The sequence below is a fragment of the Lissotriton vulgaris genome, chromosome 12, assembly GCF_964263255.1.
Source record: "Lissotriton vulgaris chromosome 12, aLisVul1.2, whole genome shotgun sequence".
Classification (NCBI taxonomy): Eukaryota; Metazoa; Chordata; class Amphibia; order Caudata; family Salamandridae; genus Lissotriton; species Lissotriton vulgaris.
The window spans coordinates 717,464,731-717,486,022 of NC_141700.1; the positions used below are offsets into that span (position 1 = coordinate 717,464,731).

At 41.9% G+C, this 21,292-nt stretch overlaps 1 protein-coding gene across 2 annotated transcripts in view; it reads left to right on the top strand.

The window, feature by feature from the left end:
- The window catches only part of LOC147678107 (hydroperoxide isomerase ALOXE3-like), a 77,071-nt gene that overhangs the window by 53,161 nt on the left and 2,618 nt on the right, over positions 1-21,292 (top strand). For both annotated transcript variants that reach the window (XM_086945965.1, XM_086945966.1), the window contains exons 11-13: positions 647-768; positions 1,746-1,846; positions 2,511-2,681. In XM_086945965.1, the coding sequence (XP_086802091.1) occupies positions 647-768; positions 1,746-1,846; positions 2,511-2,681 (394 nt within the window). The remainder of the gene's footprint in view (positions 1-646; positions 769-1,745; positions 1,847-2,510; positions 2,682-21,292) is intronic.

Sequence of the window (21,292 nt, forward strand, 5' to 3'; positions counted from 1 at the left end):
TAAAGTGGCTGGAGGGAAAAAGTAGCCATTTGGCTCAATACTCTAAATAGGAGCTCACTCACATTTTCTGAGTCTAATTGTTTAATGACTCCTAAAATGAGTTTTCAGTCCCATTCTGATTCACTGTGTGGGAGGGGTGTTTTGTACGTGTCCCTTTTAAATACCCAATCAATATGAGATGATTGAAATCCATTTGCACAACATTGAAAAATGACATACTCCCCACTTGAGGTGGTAAGCCATTTACAGAGTAAGGGGACCTGCAGAGGCAGTCTCCCCTTTGCGAATGTAAACAAAAGTTTGTTCTGGAATAAGCAGTGGTCCATGGAACACACTGCAAACCTTTAAACTTTTCAAAAAATAAAACTTAGTTTTAAATGCAACCAAGTTTCATTTGAGGAAAACAGACTGCTTAAAAAAAGACATTTACTTTATGTATAGGTGAGCAGACATGGTAGCTTGCTAAACTTAGCAGGCGTTTATCTCTGCAGGAGACACCTAAACAATTCTACAGTTAACCTATTAACATGTGCTGAATAAATGGGATGAACTCTTACTTTCTTGTAAGAGGTAGAGCTTGATCTCTTTTGGTTGGGTAATTGTTCCATGTGGTATTGCATCCATTGACTTTTTTTTTCACCCTCAGCTATGTTTCTGGTATTGTGGACTGCTACTATAAGAGTGACGAGAGCATCCAGACGGACCCAGAGCTTCAAGCGTGGGTGGGGGAGATCTTCAAAGAAGGCTTCCTGGAGAGAAAATCCTCTGGTATGATTGCTTGAACTTGTTGACAAGTGTTTTTGTTCATCCTCCCCATTCACATTCTTCGCCCTGGTTATGGTTTGATGGCAGAACCACAACATATTGAGATGGATTGTAAGTTCAGGTTTTATGAACTTTTATGCTTGAAGTGCCATCCAGATTAAAGAAATTAAGTTTCTAGCACGGTTTTGAAATTCCTTTTCTGTGTTCACTGCTATTTTTATATTCCAACAAAAAAGCTAATTTAGGTTTCAGAACTAATTCTGATCTATAATTAGGGCTCCATGTGTTTTTTGTCTTTACTGAATTTTACAGATAAATACAGACCGAAAACTATTTTCCAGTATGTATTTATTTTTAAATAGAGTATGGAAAATAAGTCGTCTTTTCAAATTTTTTTTTTTTTTCTCTACAGTCCATGAGTGACTAGACAGTAGGAGTACAGATTGAGAGGTAGGGGAGATGGAAAAAGAAAATAGATTTCCCATTTAAGTGCAGATCTACAATTATTAATGCTATTCTACAATGCAAGTGTTTTCAGATAACGCTATTGCAATGTATACTGCTGAAACATTTCGACATTCCAAATGCAAGTATAAATTTGCCAGTCAAATGTGGAAAAATATTAATTGCAGCTTCATTTATTTAGAAAACCTAAAATAAAAATACAGAAAAAATGGTCAAAAAATAAATATGGATAAATACAGACGGAAATGTTGGAAAAATAAATACCATAAAACCAGGAGACCCATCTAGAATTCTGTGCCGATTTTCAATGTACTACAACTCAGAAAACACTATTGGCATGTCATTAGATTGCAGCACTCTATTAAATCTGTATATACAGTGCCAAAATTAAATACCCTGCATACACATTTTAATCGTACAACTGCAGGCCTACAGTCTCCTGGCACATGCGTCACCGGATCTGACTCCGGTAAATGTGTTATTAGTCTTCATAAAATGTTTTCTCATTCTTTCAGGAGTTCCATCTTCGCTACAGACCCGCCCTGAATTGATCAAGTATCTGACTATGGTGATTTTCACAAGTTCTGCTCAGCATGCTGCTGTCAACAGTGGGCAGGTAATTGTGAATATGCTTCTAGTACTGTAGGTGGTGGGGAAAAATTACCAAGGGGATGTAAGAGGCTAGAAAACGAATGTGTACCATATCAATCTTAAAGGTTTGTGAGAGCAAACAATAGCAGGGTACAAGGCGATCAGTAGAGCACTGAGTTTGACATTAGAATTTGAGCCGAGGATGTCCAGAGGCTTATCAGAAGTTATTGATCTGGATGCAGAGGTTCAGGGTTTCCTAGAACAAAGTCTTCACTAATGTGCCTGGTGCACCTTTGGACAGCTGGAGCACAAGCCTGAGTGGAGACCACTGGGACAGACTTTACTCATGGCGAGTCCTTGCAAGGGTGTTTTTCCCCATTGCACCCTAGCAACAAGGCCCTGTTTTGAAAGATGGTACACTACCAGCTGAGGAAGAATGGGAGACTGAATATTCAGATACTTTTGGAAATACCGCTTGGTCTGGAATTACATGTGTATAAACTCTAGCTGACATGACAAATACTTACTTTTCCAACCTGCCCTCCAACGATGATGTGCTCCCTAGAAAGCGAAATAGTTTTTTCTTATAAAGCACTCTGACAATCCTAGGTCTATTGGCACTATATAAATCTACTTAAAATCACACAAGTATCAAATGTTTTCTTTCTTTTGGGCTTGTGCTACTGTAGTTTGATTTCCTTGCCTGGATGCCGAACAGTCCCAGCACAATGCGCCAACCTCCTCCCAAGACTAAAGGCACAGCAACCCTGGAAAGTGTCCTTGAGATCTTGCCCGAGGTGGGCACTACTGCCAGCATGATGGTAGCTGTCCGGCTTCTGAGTACCGAGCCTGGTGACATGGTAAGCAATCGATTCTTTCCTTGAGTATGTTAGTAATCGCAAGTTGTGGGTAAACTGTACTTCTTTGTGACAAACTCCACCCTGCCAAGTGCTACGGATTGTGCATTATACTAATGCATTTGAACAGTATCTGTGCATTACTGCTGTTCAAAAACTAAGGGGATTTGGTCAAATGGGTATTTAAGATTAAACACCCCAACCCACAGATTTCGTCCTCTAAAATTTCTTATGGCTCTTTATTTATTTATATTTATTTTATATGCTTATAAAGCGCCGGACTAGACTCCCGAAGGGGTATCTCCGCGCTATAACTGCAAATGAGAGTGAGAACAAGAGGTGTAGCCAGATGTAATATGATCATTAGTTGGTAGGGAACAGGTAGGTTTTTAGATTTCTTCTGAAGTTCATATGGTTGGTAATGGACCTTAGGTCCAGCGGTAGTGTGTTCCAGAGTGTGGGTCCGGTATGAGCCAATGCACGGCCACCCTGCCTGGCTTTCTTAACTCTGGGCACCTTCAGCAGTTGCTGATTGCTGGATCGCAGAGAGCGCCCTGGGATATAGGGCTGAAAGATGTCAATGAAATATTTGGGGCCCATCCCTATTAAGCTCTTATGTATAGTACATAAGGTCTTGAACTGAACTCGCTTCTTCACAGGAAGCCAGTGTAGATGAGTCAGTAGGGGGCCGGAAGGTGTCCTAGGTGGAGCATTCATGACAATCCTTGCTGCAGTGTTTTGTATAACCTGTAGTTTCTTGATTTGCTCCTCGTTAGCTCCAAGGAGCAAACCATTGCAGTAGTCTACCCTACTGATAACAAGAGCCTGGACCAGTGTTTTCCTGTAATGGTCTGGTAGATAGGGGAAGACACGCCTTAGCATCCCGATAGCCCGGAAGCAGGTACCAGCTACCTGATTGATGTGATCCTTAAAAGTGAGTTGTTGGTCAAATAGTACTCCTAGGTTTTTGGCCTTGCTATTGGGGGTAGGGACGGGACCTAGTTCTTGGGGCCACCAATCTGATGACCAAAGTGTCGTCGCTTGACCGAACAACATAACTTCGGTTTTCCCGACATTACATTGCAGACAATTTGATGACATCCAGTCTGCAATGGCACTCATGCCATCTGCAAAAGATTTTTTTATTGCAGGTGTGAGATTTTTAAAAGGAAAAAGGAGTTGGGTGTCGTCAGCGTACGACACGAGGGTGAACCCGAAAGATCTTACTAGGTTGGCTAGGGGGGCCACATATATATTGAAGAGTGTGGGGCTCAAACAAGAGCCTTGTGGCACCCCCTTATTGAGCTCTCTGTGGGTGGATTGATGGGAGCCCAGCCTAACCTCTTGGGAACGCCCGGACAGAAAACTCTCCAACCACGCGAAAGCCTCTCCTCCTATTCCACCTCCCTTAGGCGATGGAGAAGCACCTTGTGAGACACCGTATCAAAAGCGGCGGAAAGATCCAACAGCACCAGAATCATAGAGCAACCATCATCCAGTGCCATTTTGATGTTGTTGGTCACTGTTTGAAGTGCTGATTCTGTGCTGTGGTTCGGCCTGAACCCAGATTGAGAATAGTCCAGGCCGTCCGTCGCTTCAAGATGTTGAGAGAGATAGGTGTTCACGTGCTTCTCCGTGATTTTGCCCAGGTAAGGTAGGAGAGAGATAGGACGTAGGTTGGAAAGGTCTGTCCAGGGAGATGATGTCTTTTTCCTTATCGGGTTCACCACTGCCTTTTTCCATTCTGTCGGGACCTGTCCTGTCCTGAGGGAGATGTTGACCACTTCAAGTATGTGTGAGCCTAATAAAGGGATCAGAGAACCAACCATTTTAGCTCTTGACAGGTTAACGGACCTTGGCCACTGCGTTCAGAATTGGAGCTCAAAAAGAATGTACAGGTCAAGCATGTCAACTGTCACGTTCTTTATTTTGAGTCCATGATGAGAGAGGAGTAGTTTTTTAAGATTTTATTTTCGTATTAAAGTTTAGGTTTCACTAATTCCTAATTCATTTGTTTAACAATCCGGTTACACAATTGATAATAGAAAAGTATAGTTAGTGCAGATCATATAATGTGCATACAGCGTCTTCCATAAAGGTAAATTCCTATTCTAGGAAATGGGGCACAAATGAAGTCTGTCAGAACCCATGAAGAGCTACAAAATAATGGAAAGCGTGAGATTAGCATGAAGCCAAAATCAATAAAGCAGAATTCCCTTTAACAGCTTGACCACTGCGAAAATTTTGCCGCGGTGCGGGTTATTTATGGCGTGGGCGTTGTTCGCACACGCCCACCGTGACCCGTCCGACGCATGCAAGGGGTTAAAGGCAAATAAGCTTTGGCAAAGCCAATTTAGTCAAATCGTAAAGCTTGGGCTTTAATAAATGTTAAAAACACAGCCTATCATTTACTGTTGTGAATCTCAGATCTGCCTACCATCATACTAAATCTCTCAAGCTCTGTCCGATTTGCCCTCATCCCAGCTGACCTGCTTCCCATCCGAATCTCTGCTGTGCTAAAGGAATCTAAATCCAAGTCCAAATCTCACAATCTGCAGCTCTTCAGAAACTCCTAAACTAAGAACACTCTTTTAAAGCAGTAATTCAAAGTTGCAACAACATGTGGCATGTTCTCTGCCTCCATTCAATGGAAATTCAGCATTCCTCAAATGGCACATCTTCCTCATCCTGCTGTCCACACGCCATCCACCACACGAGCAGGCTATCTTTGTTCCCACATGCTGAATCTTATTTTAAAATGAGTTCATTTCCTAACCTTCTGATAAAGCAACTGATATTTTAATTGAACATATAATCTGTAAACTACAAAGAAAAGCATATTAGCAGGAAATCATTATAAGTAATATATGGTCAATGCATTTTGAAATAAGTGTGCTTTCTGTCTATGACAAATAAATTAGGCTTTAATTCGGTTATGAATAGGGCTAGGTTTAAATAAATTTCTATCGGCAACAAATACGTTATCATGAATGTTTCAAGGGTAAATGCTGTACTTTTTATGAAGTGTCTTTATTTTACAAACGCAGGGCACTTTCTACTGTTATCTGGAAGGTAAACTTCTTTGAGCAAGCTGCATTTCTACCAACCATTAATTCTAGTTAGCTGTGACTGTTTTCTGCACTTTTAAATGTCCTGTTTATTTAATGCAAACTGTGCGTTGATGCTGCGCAAGTTTAACAATTATTGTAAGTTTAATAACCACATTCTATAGTTCAACGATCTAAGCTAATCACATTAACTCTAAATTATAGATGGGCATATATTAGCATTCTAAAGAACATGATTCTATTAAAGGGATAGCGTCTGGTTAAAAGCTTTTGAATATCAAAACCTCATATTCTCAGCACCAAATGTCTGCAGGTCAGGTTTAAATTCCAAGGCCGACTGGTCATTCTTATTCGTTATGCAAGTCATCTTTTTTTAAGCTCTTTCCCACCCCGTAAACTGACAAGATTGTCACACAATTAATCTAAAACATGTTACTTCAATACCAACATTCTAATGCTAACCGGGCATCTATTAAAATAAAGAAGTGAAGTCTGGGCTGGCCTGTAGGTGAGATACACTCCTGGTTACCAAGGAGCTCGCCTCGTTGGACTACAATGTTTTTTGTTGGTTCTCGAAGGGTTTTGCTAGCTTGGCTAGAGTCTTTCATGTTAGAATTGGTTTAAACGAGAAGGGAACACCATGTCTCATGCAGTGCACAGCCTTTCCACCCAAGGCATCAGTGCCTTTCACTGTTTCACTGATGGGGGAAGTGGACAGCAGTGAAGCCAAAGCCCCAGATCGACCCAAGATGTTTTTAAGACATGGGCCAAGTGCACTCTGGGCCAGAGCCCCAGCCTTCCAAGAGGCCCCCTGTAGAGCAAGCTCGGCTCTGCAGGGAGTCGTGCCGCAATGACTTTGAATAATCCTTCAACATAAATTTTTAAAATCCACTTTCCTTAAAATTTTTATTGTGGGTTATGTGTGAGTATTATTGACATTTTACAGAGAAATGTTGTGTTCCAGAGAATAACAAAAAGAGTGGGAAGAGAGGAGGCTAAAATCACTTCCTTTATCAAATGCAACAATCAAAGTGAGCTAGCTGAGATTGCTCTTACTACTGTGAGTAGGCAGCCCCTTTCAGTTTTTAAAAGAACACTCACCAGACAGTTTCTTTAAGAGAAAATATCCCTTATTGTTAGATGTACTCTATTCTGATTTTGACAAGTGCGCCTATGCACGGTCAGTGGCCTGGCCAGAGCTGAAATTGGATCCTAAATTAAAAGCTTTTCCAAACCAGGATCCCGTAAATGCATTTGGCACTGGGCCCCCAAAATACTTACGATGTCCCTGGAACATGTACTCACCCTGCCCCTGCGTGAGTTAATCTACTGTTAAACATACTGGCCACTTGAATCCATTAGGAAGAAGGAGTGGAAACACCCCCACCTTCTTGACATGTATTTAGTGTAAAATTGAAAGCAAAAAAAATCTAAACTCCCAGACTGGCATTCGGTGACTCGCTTATGGCCAGTCGGTGTGATCAGTCTGCACCCGTAATTGCTTGCTCACTGAAGGATGCTTGTGTCCTCTCCTTCCCAATATTTGGGACTGCTAGTGCTGAGTGTTCCCATTTCGAATGAGCAAAGTAAATCCACACATACTTCTAAATCCGTTTAATTCAGTGGACTTATCTTTATTAACAGAATTTGATGGGCATTTCCAAACTAGATCTGGTGACAAAGAAAATAACCCTTCTAGCCCTGACCGTGGAATATGGGAGTGTTTACTCCACACTATGGATTAGATCACAAATGCTCTTAATTTTCACTCCGATAAATTAAACGTCCAGGTAGATATTTTAAACACATTAGTAGGGATAGACGCAAGACTTCTCCAATTGACCAAATTGATAGCCAAAGTCCAATAGAATAAAGAGAACCAATTAATAACTTTTACTTGTGAACAACTGTGACAACATTTCAGATCTACCGTCAATCGTTGGTTCTATGGTACAGGAAGTAAAACTGTCTGGTAGAACAGCCCAAGGTAAATTAATTACTAACGAAGATGAAATGAATTGTGGTAAAAAATAATTTAAATTATCCAGTTCAATCGGGATTGACCACCATAGAAAAGTCAGTGAACTCACAAGAAAATGTGAATAGAGGAAATAGGAAAATTACCGCTACGAATGAACAACCTGCAAATGATGCCATCGATTTGAAAAAGTCTGAGGTATCTCAAGATAGGCCTAAAAGTGCTGAATCTAAGGATCATTTGGTAGTGGAAGAGGTGAAAACTATCTGTTCTGAAGCAAATCCAGCATTAAGTGCTATTACAAACTCAGATCTTGTCCAAACGGGCAAGAAAAAGGTTAAGGGAAACCCACAATAAATATATCACGGGGTAAAAAAAACCTCAAGGAGGTTGAAACCAAAGAACTTAATGAGCCTAAAGAGTCAGATACAAAAGCCCTACTTCCGATTTTTAGATCTGCGGAAGCACCTGTGGTCAATCTAAATGTTAAAAAAAATGGACAAACCATCGATATACCCACCACTGACTTGCCCAATGCCAGTATACGGTCGAAAATTTCTGCTCAATCAAAGTCCGGGGTCATTAGGCAAGTTACCTAAAGAATTGGTTGATCAATGTGGAGAACAAAATACCTTCACTCAGAAAATTGTAAGTGTTAACCATCAAAGTCATAACGAGATTCATATTGAGCAACTACTTCATCACCAAAAGACAGAAGTCCATGTACCAAGACAATCTGTAGTCCCAGTTCCGGCTACTATAATTGGGAAGAGGGATCGAATTGGTTCTATAAATAAGGAGGAAATGGAGGCTACAGATTACTCGTATGAACTGAAGAAAGTAGTATTTTGCCCTCAGTATACTACAAGAGGCCCTTATGATATCTTGAACCTTGGAAATATTCTGAAATTATTGCATAAAATTGCAAATTTGAAGGATGTAATGGATGATTTGGAATCAGTTTAGTTTAAGAAAGATTGTAATAACTTTTGTAATGAAATAAACGTTACAACTTGGCAAAGTGATAAAATTGTCAGTAAAATAATCATTAACAATAATCAATTTGAGAAATGGGGCATCAAAGTTTGGAGAACTTATGGGTCTCAATATCTGACTGTTGGTTCAGAGTAGGTTACCTTGTAGCCTGGACTTAAAGATCGGTGGGCAAAAAACAGGTCAGGGATCACATGTTTGTTGATGGACCAGAGGCACCTTTCAGAACTAAGTTGAATTTGTCGTTCGGAATTAAGATCAGGAGCTGTCAACCAGGACTTCGTGTATGTTAAGAGTCAAAGAAAGAAACCAATCCAGTTGAAGATTGGAGTTGGCTTCAGTCAACATTGGCAAATGGAAACCCTGTGAATTGATGCCCGAATTCTCTTGAAAAAGTATTAAAACCTTTTAAAATCTGTTTTTGGAACACAAACGGTCTTAAATCACTTCTTGAAGATCTAGATGTAATAATTTTTCTTAAAACCTTTGACATATTAATGCTCCAGGAAACTTGGAATATGTTTAGTGAACCCATTATTGGTTATTTTGAATATTCAAATGTGGCTATTCGTAAGGCCTCTACCAGTCGTCCTAGTGGCGGCTTGTCAATGTTTCTGTGAACATGGATGTTAAACATTTTGAGATTGATCTTCTGGTAAAATGCCTACAGTGTGTTAAATTTCCAAGCGATCTATTTTTTTAAATGTTTATAAAAGTTAAAAAAATAAGGTTAAATCCACTCCACTTTTGTGCTTATTGGGAAATAGTGAAAGTTATATTATGACCATTTAGATTTGATCATTTCTGGTGATTTTAACACACACCTTTTTACTTGTAAAAAGCTGAATATACATTTGAATGTTATCCCAGTGGATGAATTCCGAGTTTATAAAATGTAATCTTAAGATTATGCAAGACTAGGATAACACACCGACATTTAACGAAACATGTAGTCCCTCTATTATTGATTACTCCATAATTTCTGAGAATTTTTTAATTCGCTACAAAGTTATCATGTATTACCAAGGATTGAGTGATCATAATCCACAAGCTATTTCCTTTTTCTTTTGAATTCTTACAGGAATCAAGAATAATCAAAACTGCTCCTATTCCATTTAACCTTAAAAGGTTAATATGGAATGAGAGAACTGAAAAGGGTATATTGGAAGTCCTTTACCGTTTAATTAGAAATGTCCAAGATGCTATTGCTGAAGGAAAATCTATGGTTGCTCTCTGGCCTGGTTTGTGTTCTGCTCTTTTGGCTAATTTTTCGAACTTTAAACCATCAAAGTGTAACTTTGACTTCAAATAATCTAGGGTGGTTTTCTAATCGATTGCTATACCATAAAATAAGAGAATTGTATAGAAAAGCGAAAGGAATATCTAATTTTGTTGTATCCCAACAAATCAAACAATTGAAAGGATACAAGAATGACAAATACCTTAGTTTCTGCTGCTACACGTTTACTAGCTCAATTGCACTTCATTGCCAAATTTGTCTTAAATGTTATTCTTTTGGTCCTTTTTTATCTTTGCAGGTCTTATTGTTTTAAAGTTTTTCTTAGAGTAATGTATAGTGTGAATTATAGCTGCTGGCACAATGCACTTTATTTTTGCATACTGATAATTTGCAGTCAAACAAACTTGGGGCTTAGCTGTAGGTTTTGCTTCGATATAAGTGTACACTGTAGCTGCATATTTTTAATCTAGTTTTGTATATGTACTTTGCTGATTGTAATGATTTTAAGTAATCAACAAATAAATATTTACTTAGTGGCAGTTGTGAGCTACAAGTTAAATATTTACTTAGTGGCAGTTGTGAGCTACAAGTGTGCAGGTGCTTTGTGCTACTTATGAGTGGGTGTCTCCCCTAAACAGCATGTACTTTTGTTTACTTACACTCCTCTTCTGAACATCTCTGCTGCTTTTAGTGAAAGGCCTCTACTGTCGGTGGATACCTTCTCACACGGAGCACTGCTCAGTTGTGCATTTGATGTTTAATACATCATTCCTGCTTTAGGCCTACCTCTTTTAAATCCTATTTATAAAAGCAGAACTTGATCTGGAATCTGAGTGTCCTCATTGTGGTTACTCTTCCAAGAATAGGGTTTTGACCACTCATTTACTGACAAATTTCCACAGCAGCTACAGTAACCCTTAGAGTTATCTATCGGCGAATGAATGGCTGATTAAAATACTAAAGTAATGGAATTAGACACTTACGTGCCCACTGCTTCTTAGTGTGGCAACAAAGAACTCTTACCAGATCTTTGAGCCTGGGCTGGTGTGAGCCTGTGTGCTGAGGGGTGCTCGTGCCATCCCTGAACAGCGATGGCGCCCAGTCATTCAGCAGCTGCTGTACTAGAGAATTACTCTAGTCCAGATCTCTCCTGAGAAAGTAAAATGAGGTTATAAATGTGGCATTCTTTCCCAGTTTTGGGTGTCACAAACTGAGGAGAGGCAGCCATGCATATGTCAGTTTATTAGAACGCAAAGAGCAGCCATGGTGACTTAGCATGTTTTAGCTTGAGTTACTGCAACTATCACAGGTGTTTAGAACCCTTGGAACGCCCAGAATAGATTCTTTTAACGTGTCCCTGTCAACAGGGAAGTGTTGAGTACCCAAGGTGCTAGAAACTGGCCATCTCTGAACTCAATTGCGAAAGCTATATTTGCATTCACAAAGTGTGAGCATACAATGGAAAGTTAGAACTCTGCTTCAACAGTCTCCAACCGGTATGGATCCTGACTACATGATTCCACACTACATGATTCCACACTACATGATTCCACACTACATGATTCCACACTACATGATTCCACACTACATGATTCCACACTACATGATTCCACAATATATGATTTCAGATTTTATGTGCTGTTTAAACTCTTCAGATTTGTAAAATATGCATATTAAAATCAACATGAAGCCAGATTCCTTTGCTATGAATATTTCATTTGTATGTGTAGGTATAACAATGAGATCTTTAAGCTAGTCACATAATGACATTTTTTTATCAGGAAGCTTTTCTTCCCAGGTTGCCCTCACGCTTTCACAGCTTGAACTGTCAGAAAAAGGTCCCCAAAATATTAGGTGAGACCTTGCCCAGCGCTCTCCGAAACCCAGACATCAGGAAATACATCTGTCTGGGGACTCAGAGGGTTAGCTGAACATGTCATGTTCACAAGCACCACAAAAAAAATAGTAAGCTGGAACATGTTATGGGACGACTTCAGGGCTCGGATCTGTTCATTCTTTCCATTGTTCTTGTATTTGAAGTTTTGCTGCTTTCATTATAAATGCAGAACTACATGTGTGCCTGGATTCAGAGAAAAAATGGAGCGATTAATTTCCAGTTTGTTGCTGAAACTTGTGCTACATTGTCACTCAAATTGTTACACGTTGGGTGTTCAATTGTAAAACAATGGCACACTCAAAGTATAGAATGTCCCACATAGCCATAGTGACACCTTGGCAGCTATGTTTACTTACAAATAACTGGCATGACATTTTGTCAGACACCTTCTGTAAGGTGGATTCTTGCATAGATAATTCACTATGATGGAATAAATAAACCAGAGGTGATTCCCGCTTTGAACAAAACAGCAGTTTGTGATAAAGGGAATGCAACACACCAACAATAATAAAACACATAGTAACTAAGTAGAGTCACAATGTTGACAGGGTGTGCTGCTTTAATTCCTTTTTTAAAGACTCATGAGGTGGTATTTCAGAGTGATTGTTGTAAATGTCTTATCTAAGATGATCCCTGCACTTCTGTATGCAGAAGATGTGGCAACGTTTAAACAGTTCTAGATTTTATTGATTCACTTAATTTAGCCACTCATTTTATGAAATTGCACACCATATCAACAGGCGCTCGAAAGGTTGCCATGGTTACGTCTGTATTTTGTAAGGAGGCAGAATTCACTAAAGTACCAACCTTCCCATATCTAGGGGTGCTATTTGACGAGCGAGGGTCCTGGTGCGCACAAAACACAATGTTTTGGCAAGTGTCTGGTGCCACACTGGACCTTGCCAAAATATTGGGCTTTACAAAGAAAAATGTATCCCTATAGCCACGTATAAGTATGATGTCTGGGGCTGTAAGGATGTGAGTGACATCCAAGGGGCGGAGTAACAAATCTATGCGCAAGATTTTGGCAGTCCCATTCACCACCCGGTGTTCATTCTACACGAGGAGCTGGGTGTAGGATATTTCACAGATCTGACAGCAGTAGCCCCACTGTTGCACTGGCTGAGAATCTGGGCATGTCCTACCCCTACTTTAAATCAACTCAATATTATGGATCACATTGCACTTGAGAGGGCTTTACGCATTCCCTGGCTTAAATACATCCAGGAACAGAATATATAGCTTGGCTGTCCCAATTTGTATCTAAATACCAAGCCCTTAGGCACGGCAGCCATTAGGGATATTAAAAAGCAGTTAATGGCCAAATGGCAGAGGCTTCGGTAAGATAAGGAGCTAGCTAAGCCCTCGTGAGAAGGTCTGTCACACTGAGTTTGAGCCCACAGGTAGAACCATACCTATTTTTTTGTCACAAATACTTTTCACAGTTTTGTGTTTATTAGATTCTGTTTGAACCTGGTCTCCTGGCTATTGGCATTCCCTAAAGGCTATACGAAAACCTGGCATATTAAAACCCTGGCCATGTGACAATTTCTCGGAGCAGGACACCATACATTGAATTTCTTTCTGTGACTATTATGACCACCTGCGTAGAAAGTTTATACTTCCGTTGTTCAAACTGTCAATTCGCCAAGTAAGGCCTGCATTAGTACATCTTCAAATGCGATCTTCCCCCATGGTTCTGCTTTGGGATTCGGAGCTTTTTAACTGGTGCCATTGGACACAGGAAGAGGTTGCCTTCACATGAGCTAGTCTCTTTTGGCTGTATCCAGGGATCACTATGCGCCATCCCGTGTTTCTATTCAGACCACACCATAACATAGCGATTGACCTAATACTTCTGCATTATAGCACTTTATACACCGCATTCTTTGCTGTTTGCAAACTTAGTCTTGGAAATAACCGCATTTGTCTTTTTATTGATTTGTATAGTTGATTTTAAGGGAAACCATGAGATGGCAAGGGAAATGCAGGGTGCATCCGTATCCCCAGTCTAATGAGACTAAACAAATGTGGACAAACCCACTATGTTGGTATAGTACAATCACTATTGTGGTTGGTACATGGACCCACTAGGTTTGTTTAAAAGACCCCTAACATACCAGCCTGGTTGGTGTCATCCTACATTCATTGGGGTCCAGACCGGGTGGCCGAATGCCCCCGGTTGTGCTACGACACCTGATTACAGAGGAGCTGGTGTGGTGTGAATGAGTGATGTGACGTGATCTATACTATATCTGAGAATCCTTGCCTGTAAACTTTTAGTGGCGGCCCAGGATATGGTTAAAAAATGTGTAGTGCAACTAGTAGGAAATTGTTGTCCTTAGTAGACTACGTGAGTGGTCTACATGTTTCAGCTCGCGAGATTATGGAAGGGGATTTCTTCAGGACCAGTTAGTGAGCCTAGTGAGTGGCAAAGTAGAAAGCCACGTGAAAAGTAGACCACACACCTTAGCGCGTGTGTAGGGATCTCAGTGTCAGCGTACTTGCGGACACTTGTAAAAACACTAAAGGTTTTGGGCAGCTGATCTAGGCTCGGGAGGAGTCTCATCCCATTCCCCAATTTGGGCTCAGCGAGTTTGGACTACGGGAGACCGGAGCAGGTTTAAAGACTGGCTACTCTCGGGAACCAAATTGGGACATCGAATGAGACTACTCCCGAGCTTCAATCGGCTGCCTAAAACCTTTACAAAGTGTTTTTACAAGTGTCTATAAGTATGTTGACACTTTAGACCACACACCTTAGCCACAGATCCACGCGTTCATCGTCCCGTCAATCTTCCAGGTGGACTCCCCATCAGTCATAGAGCTCTATCAAGATCGTGCACAAGATCTAAGCATTTTTCCAGATGTATATCCTCCACTTCTACAGGAAGTTATTCACAGACCCTGTCAGGTTCTCCATCACCTCGCATTTCTCCAGTGGATGACCTCACTACCTGGTAAGAGTAGCTTCAAAACTCTAATACATAGATGTCATTTCCTACACCTTCTACATCAGTTATGTTTGAGACACTTCACCACCACTCTGCACCAAGACCACGCCTTCCTTTATAGCCAGATCTCTTAAAGCCAGCAATGGAATGGTTTGACTTTGGCCTCCGTTGAGGGTACAGAAAAATATAGACCTCCTGAGCAGGATTCAATCTTCCTCCGCTCACACCCACCTCCAGACTCAGCGGGCATATTGGTGGCCAAAAAAACACCATGCAGGTACTCCTGCCTCCTATGTACCACCCAATGAAGAGAACAAAACAGCTGGACTCTGTAGGCTGCAAAGTCTGTAGCACAGCTGCATCCACCATGAAAGTGACTAGTCCAGCTGTCCTACTAGGCAGGTATCATAGAGCATTCTGAGACTGTATTAAAGTGTGCAGATCTTCTCACGGACAGATTGGAAGACTTCCTAGAAATAGTCAACAGCAGCCTCATGGCTTCCAATCAAGTCATTAGTGCCACAGCTGATTCTTCGTTGTTGTTGGCACATATAGTTTCAGCAAAGGCATTTTTGCTTAGTCTTACAACTCTTAAACCAGAGTCAACAGAGGCTCCTAAATCTTCTTTTCTTGGGTTCTACCCTCTTCGGCAGCCACACTGAGCTGGCAAAGATGCAATCAAAGAACGAGACTCTTAAGGTGCTGGGCCTAGAAAAGCCAAAAGGGCAAAGACTGTCTTCCAAGTCCTACTAGCACCGGTTTCTCTCTGAGGGTTCCAATCTTGTAATGGTATCCAGGTTGCCAGGAGCCACAACAGAAACAACCTAAATAGCAGCATCAAAGGAAGCCTAGAGTAAAGATCCACCCAACAGTATACCCAGGGGGGTAAACAGACAACCGGTTCCAAGCCATGAATCTATCGCACCCCCCCTCTTCAGTTACCCACTCCGGTAAGTCTCTGGCAGAGTGGAAAAAAAAATCACGAAAGACACCTTAGTATTGAATATTATTCAAAACTGGTATTGTCTGAGATTCACACGTCCTCCACTGACCATACCACCAAAACCATTCAATCACCATCTGTTAAGACTACGATGGAAGTCAACATCCTGCTGCAGAAGCATGCAGTCGAGGTGGTTCCTTACAAACGAGCAACAGGAATTTACTCCATATATTTTCTGGTCTAAAAGAAAGGCATTCATTCAGATTAATTCTTGAAATAAAGATACCAATGTATTTGGGTATAAAGGTTTTGGATGCTGGCATTGCATCAGATCGATCCCAAACTACACCAGTGAGATTGGCTCTGCTGCACATACCTCCAAGACGTGTGCTTTGATGTACAAATCACCAAGAAACTTTGCAAATTCTTGAGGTTAGTCATGGGGTAGGATCATTCTCAGTACCAGGTTCTTCCATTTGGCCTAAAGTCAGCACCCAGAGCTTTTTCAAAGTTGCATGGCAGTTGTAGTTTCCCACCTCGGGAAACATTGACCCTTTGTCTACCCCTGCCTAGATCATTGGTTAATCAAGGAGTCCACTCCACAGGAAGACTAGCTACAATACAACCTCATGTATCTTCCTCACTCCGAATGCAAGACTTTACATGCATCCTATTTAGGAGTGTCTCGAGGATGAGTGGGACCAATGGACCAGGAACTAGGAGGACAATGTCATTCTCTCCCCTCATTCAAAGTGGTCTTATAAATGGTGGTTTTCGCCAACCAACCTTCAAGAAATTCCTTTTCACCAACACGTTTCCTCCTATCGGACCGTAATGGTGAATGAATCCCTGCTTAACTGGTGAGCCCACATGGATTATCTCCATATTCAGGGTGCATGGTCTCCAAGATAACCTAGTAATCTCCTATCCAGGCTGTTCACTTGGCGTTAAAAGCTTTTCCCTTGTCATTTAAGACCCAGTCCTGCTTGCTCTGACTGATAAAACCACCATGTTCTACCTCAAGTGGGGGGTAGGGGGAAAGGGGAGGGGAAACTAGGTAACTAGGTCCAGACACTTATTCCACGAAGAGCCAGGGTCGCCGCCGTCCCCCGCATCTGAAGAGCCACCACAGGGGGACGGTCCTTCTCCTACCTCGCCACCAAGACATGGAACTCCCTCCCCACCCACCTCCGCCTGACCCAGGACCACCTCGCCTTCAGGAAGCAACTCAAGACCTGGCTGTTCGAGCAGTAGCGGACCCCCCTCCCCCAGCGCCTTGAGACCCTCTGGGTGAGTAGTGCGCTATATAAATGCGATGATTGATTGAGGGCAAAGGCTCATAGCCAGGAACCTAACGGGTGTACAATATGTTCAGGCAGATGCCCTCAGCAGAGTTCTGCAAGAAAACTACTAATGGGTCCTTCACAATGTCGTGCAAGCTGTCTTCAGGCTGTGGGGAGCCCCACACATCCTTGCTTGCCACCGCGGAAAGCAGAAACTGCCAAGACTTTGCCTCGATACTTCCAAGCAGGGACTCTGGGGAATGCCCAATGGAACGACTGGTCCAGCAGATTTCTCTACGCTTTTACACCGATTCCACAGATCCTGTCCGTTCTCAAACTGTCCTATTCAAGAGATGGAAACCTCTCCATAACCACATTGTGGCCACAACAATGGTGGCTCATGGCCCTTCAACAGTCAGAGCAGCTATGTCTCAAACTGCCATGCAGACCAGACCTGGTAACGAAGTTCAGGGGCAAAACGGTTGACCCCCCCCCCCCCCCCCCCTCACCCTCACCCTCCTCCTTGAATTTGTCATGGCTCCTGAGTTAGTGCAGTATAGACACTTGAACCTACCACAACACTAGTCTAGTCTAGTCTAGTCTGGAAATTTGTATTGCGCAAAACCTATCACGTCCCGTGAGGGAGTCTCATGGCGCATGCGGACAGCCCCGGAGTAAAAAGGAGAGAGATCTTGCGAAAAAGGCGGAGACCTAGCTGAAGAGCCATGTTTTCAACAGTCTTCGGAAACTCATGTGCTCGGTCGTTGCACGAATATTCAGAGGAAGTTTGTTCCATAGGAGAGGTGCCATATGTGAGAAAGCACGTCCCCCATTCCTGACTGTTTGTATTCTAGATGGCGTAAGTTGGAACTTATAGCTAGATCTCAGTTCTCGTCCGGGCTGGTACCAAGTCAGTTTTTGGTTCCAGTATTTGGGTCCAGTGCCATGCATATGTTTGTGGACCAGACACATGGTTTTAAAAATGACTCTCTTTTTTATGGGTAGCCAGTGTAAATTTTTCAGGCTAGGAAGGGAGGGGGATCGTTTTGGGAGTCCTAAAATCAGACGAGCAGCAGTGTTCTGAACAACTTGCAGTCTCTTTATGTGGCATTCATTTATGGCAAGCAGAATGGAGTTGCAGTAATCTAGCCTATTTATAATAAGGCCCTGAACTAGAACTTTACGTGCTTCTTTTGGTATCCATTTAAAGGCTCTACGGAGACTTCGCATGATTCCAAAACAGGTTCCAACAGTGTGGTTCACGTGGTCCTTCATGGATAATTTATTATCCATGTGAATTCCAAGGTTGCGGACAGATTCTTTTGGGCCCGGACATTCCCCCATTTCCGGGGGCCACCAGTCCTGAGACCAGTGCGCACTGGCTTGACCGAAAGTCATTATTTCAGACTTTGCGCCGTTTAGTTGTAAATGATTTAGACTCATCCAGTTTTTAACCTCTATTAAGCACTTTTTAAAGCGTTTTTTGGTGTCATTAATATCATGTTCAAGGGTAACAAGTATTTGCGTGTCATCAGCATATGATAATACGTCAAATCCATGTGCCCTAATGAGATTGGCCAGGGGGGCCATATAAACATTAAAAAGTGAGGGGCTGAGAATAGAGCCCTGTGGCACACCCCTTGTAACTGGCCGTGTGCTGGCTAAGGTTTCATCTAATTGCAGTGTGGTGGTTCGGTTTGACAGATAGCTAATGAACCACTTTAAGACCTGCCCCTTGACACCATACTCCCACAGTCGTCTGATTAGGATATGGTGGGAGATGGTGTCAAAGGCAGCTGATCGGTCTAAAAGTACCAGAATGCATGATTGGCGCTTGTCAAAGGCACCTCTGATGTTATCCGTCACCTCTATCAGGGCTGTCTCCGTACTATGTGCCGCACGGAAACCTGACTGTGAGGTGTCAAGTAGATTGTTCTTCTCGAGATAGCTTCTCAACTGCTCATTTACAAATGCCTCCAGCACCTTCCCCGAGAAAGGTAGCAAGGAGATGGGGCGATAATTTGAAAAGGTGTTTGCATCCGCACCAGGCTTTTTTAGTAGAGGTTTTACTCTAGCCGCTTTCCAGATTTGAGGAAATTCCGCTTCTCTCAGGGATGTGTTTAGGAGGCAGGAGAGGGGATGGGCCAACACTGGAGTGAGGGTAGTAAATAGTTTGGATGTTAGGTGGTCACAGGGAGATCCGGATTTTATTTTATGTCCTAGACGTAGGATTTTATCATCGTCTAGCAATTCAAAAGTGGACCAGTTAGAGGAAGAGACCTCTTTGTTCATGTGTAGTTCTATGTCCAGGTGTTGGAGAGGTGTATTTTCTGCATTGAATGGTTGACATATTTTTGTGATCTTATCGTCTAGGAACATTGAAAGATCTTCTGTCCATTTTTTGGTTTTTGGGGCCTCTGGTGGGCTTTTAACGGACGTAAGTTCTTTTAGTATGTGGTGGAGCTCTTTGGACGAGTTTTTAGCTTTACTTATGTGTTCAGCTATATGGTTTTTTTTGCTGCTTTGATTTTCCTCATGTATTCAGTATGTAGGGTTTGGTAAATTTGGCGATCATTGGAGTTTTTTGTTTTACGCCAGATTTTTTCGGCATTTCTTGTTTGAGTTTTAAGATATTTTAGTTGGTCGGTAAACCATGGTGAGGTTTTTTCCCTACAGTATACCTTTCGTAAGGGGGCTATTTTGTCTAGTGTTTTATGAATGGCAGACTCCAGGTGTATAGCTCCGAGGTGTACATTTTCCTTGAGATTTATGTGATCTATCTTGAAATTTGCTGAAAAAGAGGCCTGAGTAACACTTTTCATGTTTCGGCATGCTTTTTGCGTTTTTTTTATTATATTTTTAGCACTATGTCCACTTATAGAGAATTTCACCAGAAAGTGATCGGTCCATAATAATGGAGTGGGAGTCTTTAGTGAGACATTTGGCAAGTTTGTGAATAAAAGATCAAGAGTATGACCAGCTAGATGGGTGGGACCAGTGATCAATTGTGTCAAATTAAGTGTGTTCATTGTGGAAATCAGTTTATCTGTGTCCGCTTTGGACTGATCATCCACATGATAGTTAAAATCGCCTAATAGTAAGAAATTGTCAGACGTCAGTACGTGAGGGGCGATGGTTTCTAGTAGGGCATTTGCAAAATCTCCTTTGTTTCTTGGAGGGCGATATAATAAAGCCCCTTTCCAAATACCTTCCTTTTCTAGCTCGTTGATTTTGAAAATTAAAATTTCAGTGTCACTTACTACTAGACTGTCTATGATTTGAACATTTATGTTCTTTGTAGCTGCTATGAGTACTCCACCACCTTTACCTCCTATTCTATCGTCTTATTATGGTGTATTGTGGGGGAAAGGCAATATGGAGGTCCGGGGTTGCATGTTCATGCAGCCAAGTTTCCGTAATGAAACACAGTTCTGGTTCTTCATCATTAAGGAGACTCCATATTTCCATGGCATGTTTAGGGATAGATCTGGCATTCACATATATAGCAGTGTATTTCCCTAGTATGGGACTGAGTTTTGTTTGGTCGTAAGCCGACCTAATACAGTCTTTGGGGGCTTTTGAGAGATCAGTTTTTAGATTGTCAGATAACGTTAGGGGAGGGCGATTTAGAGCCACCAGATCTTGTCGTGCATACCTGATGGAGGTCGGAGTGCAGAAAGTCATTTCTAGAGCCCAGGAAAGTGCTGAAAATCCGGTAGATAGGTGGAAGATAGTGACTGGACAGCTGGCAGCGGTCAGGCGCGGACGGGCGCAGACGGGCTTGCCTTAGGCGCGCCTTCGACAACACTGCATTCACGTCCTCAAGGGAGGCTAAACTGCTCTCCCATTCAACATATGCCTTCAAGTGGAAGATATTTTGCATTTGGTGTTCTTGGAAGAATGTAAACTCTACCACTTTACACAAAGATGTCATTCTTCCCTCCCTTCTCCATTTGGCAACATCTGGCTTGCAATTCTCTTCCATAAAGGTTCACTTGGCCGCTCTTAATGCCTACTGAAAATGTCTTTCACAAACCTTTTTTTTCTCAAAATCCTTGTGATCAAGGATTTGGGTTGAAGGCGGTGTTGCCTCCCATTAGGCATCCTTTCCCTCCCTGGGAGTTTAAGTCCTTTCACAACTCTTGCTGGATCCTTTTGAACCCATTCGTAAGTCTTCCCTGCAGCATCTCTCATGGAAAACTGCTTTCCTCATAGCCATCACATCTTGTAGGGTTAGTGAAATCTAGGCATTATGTTC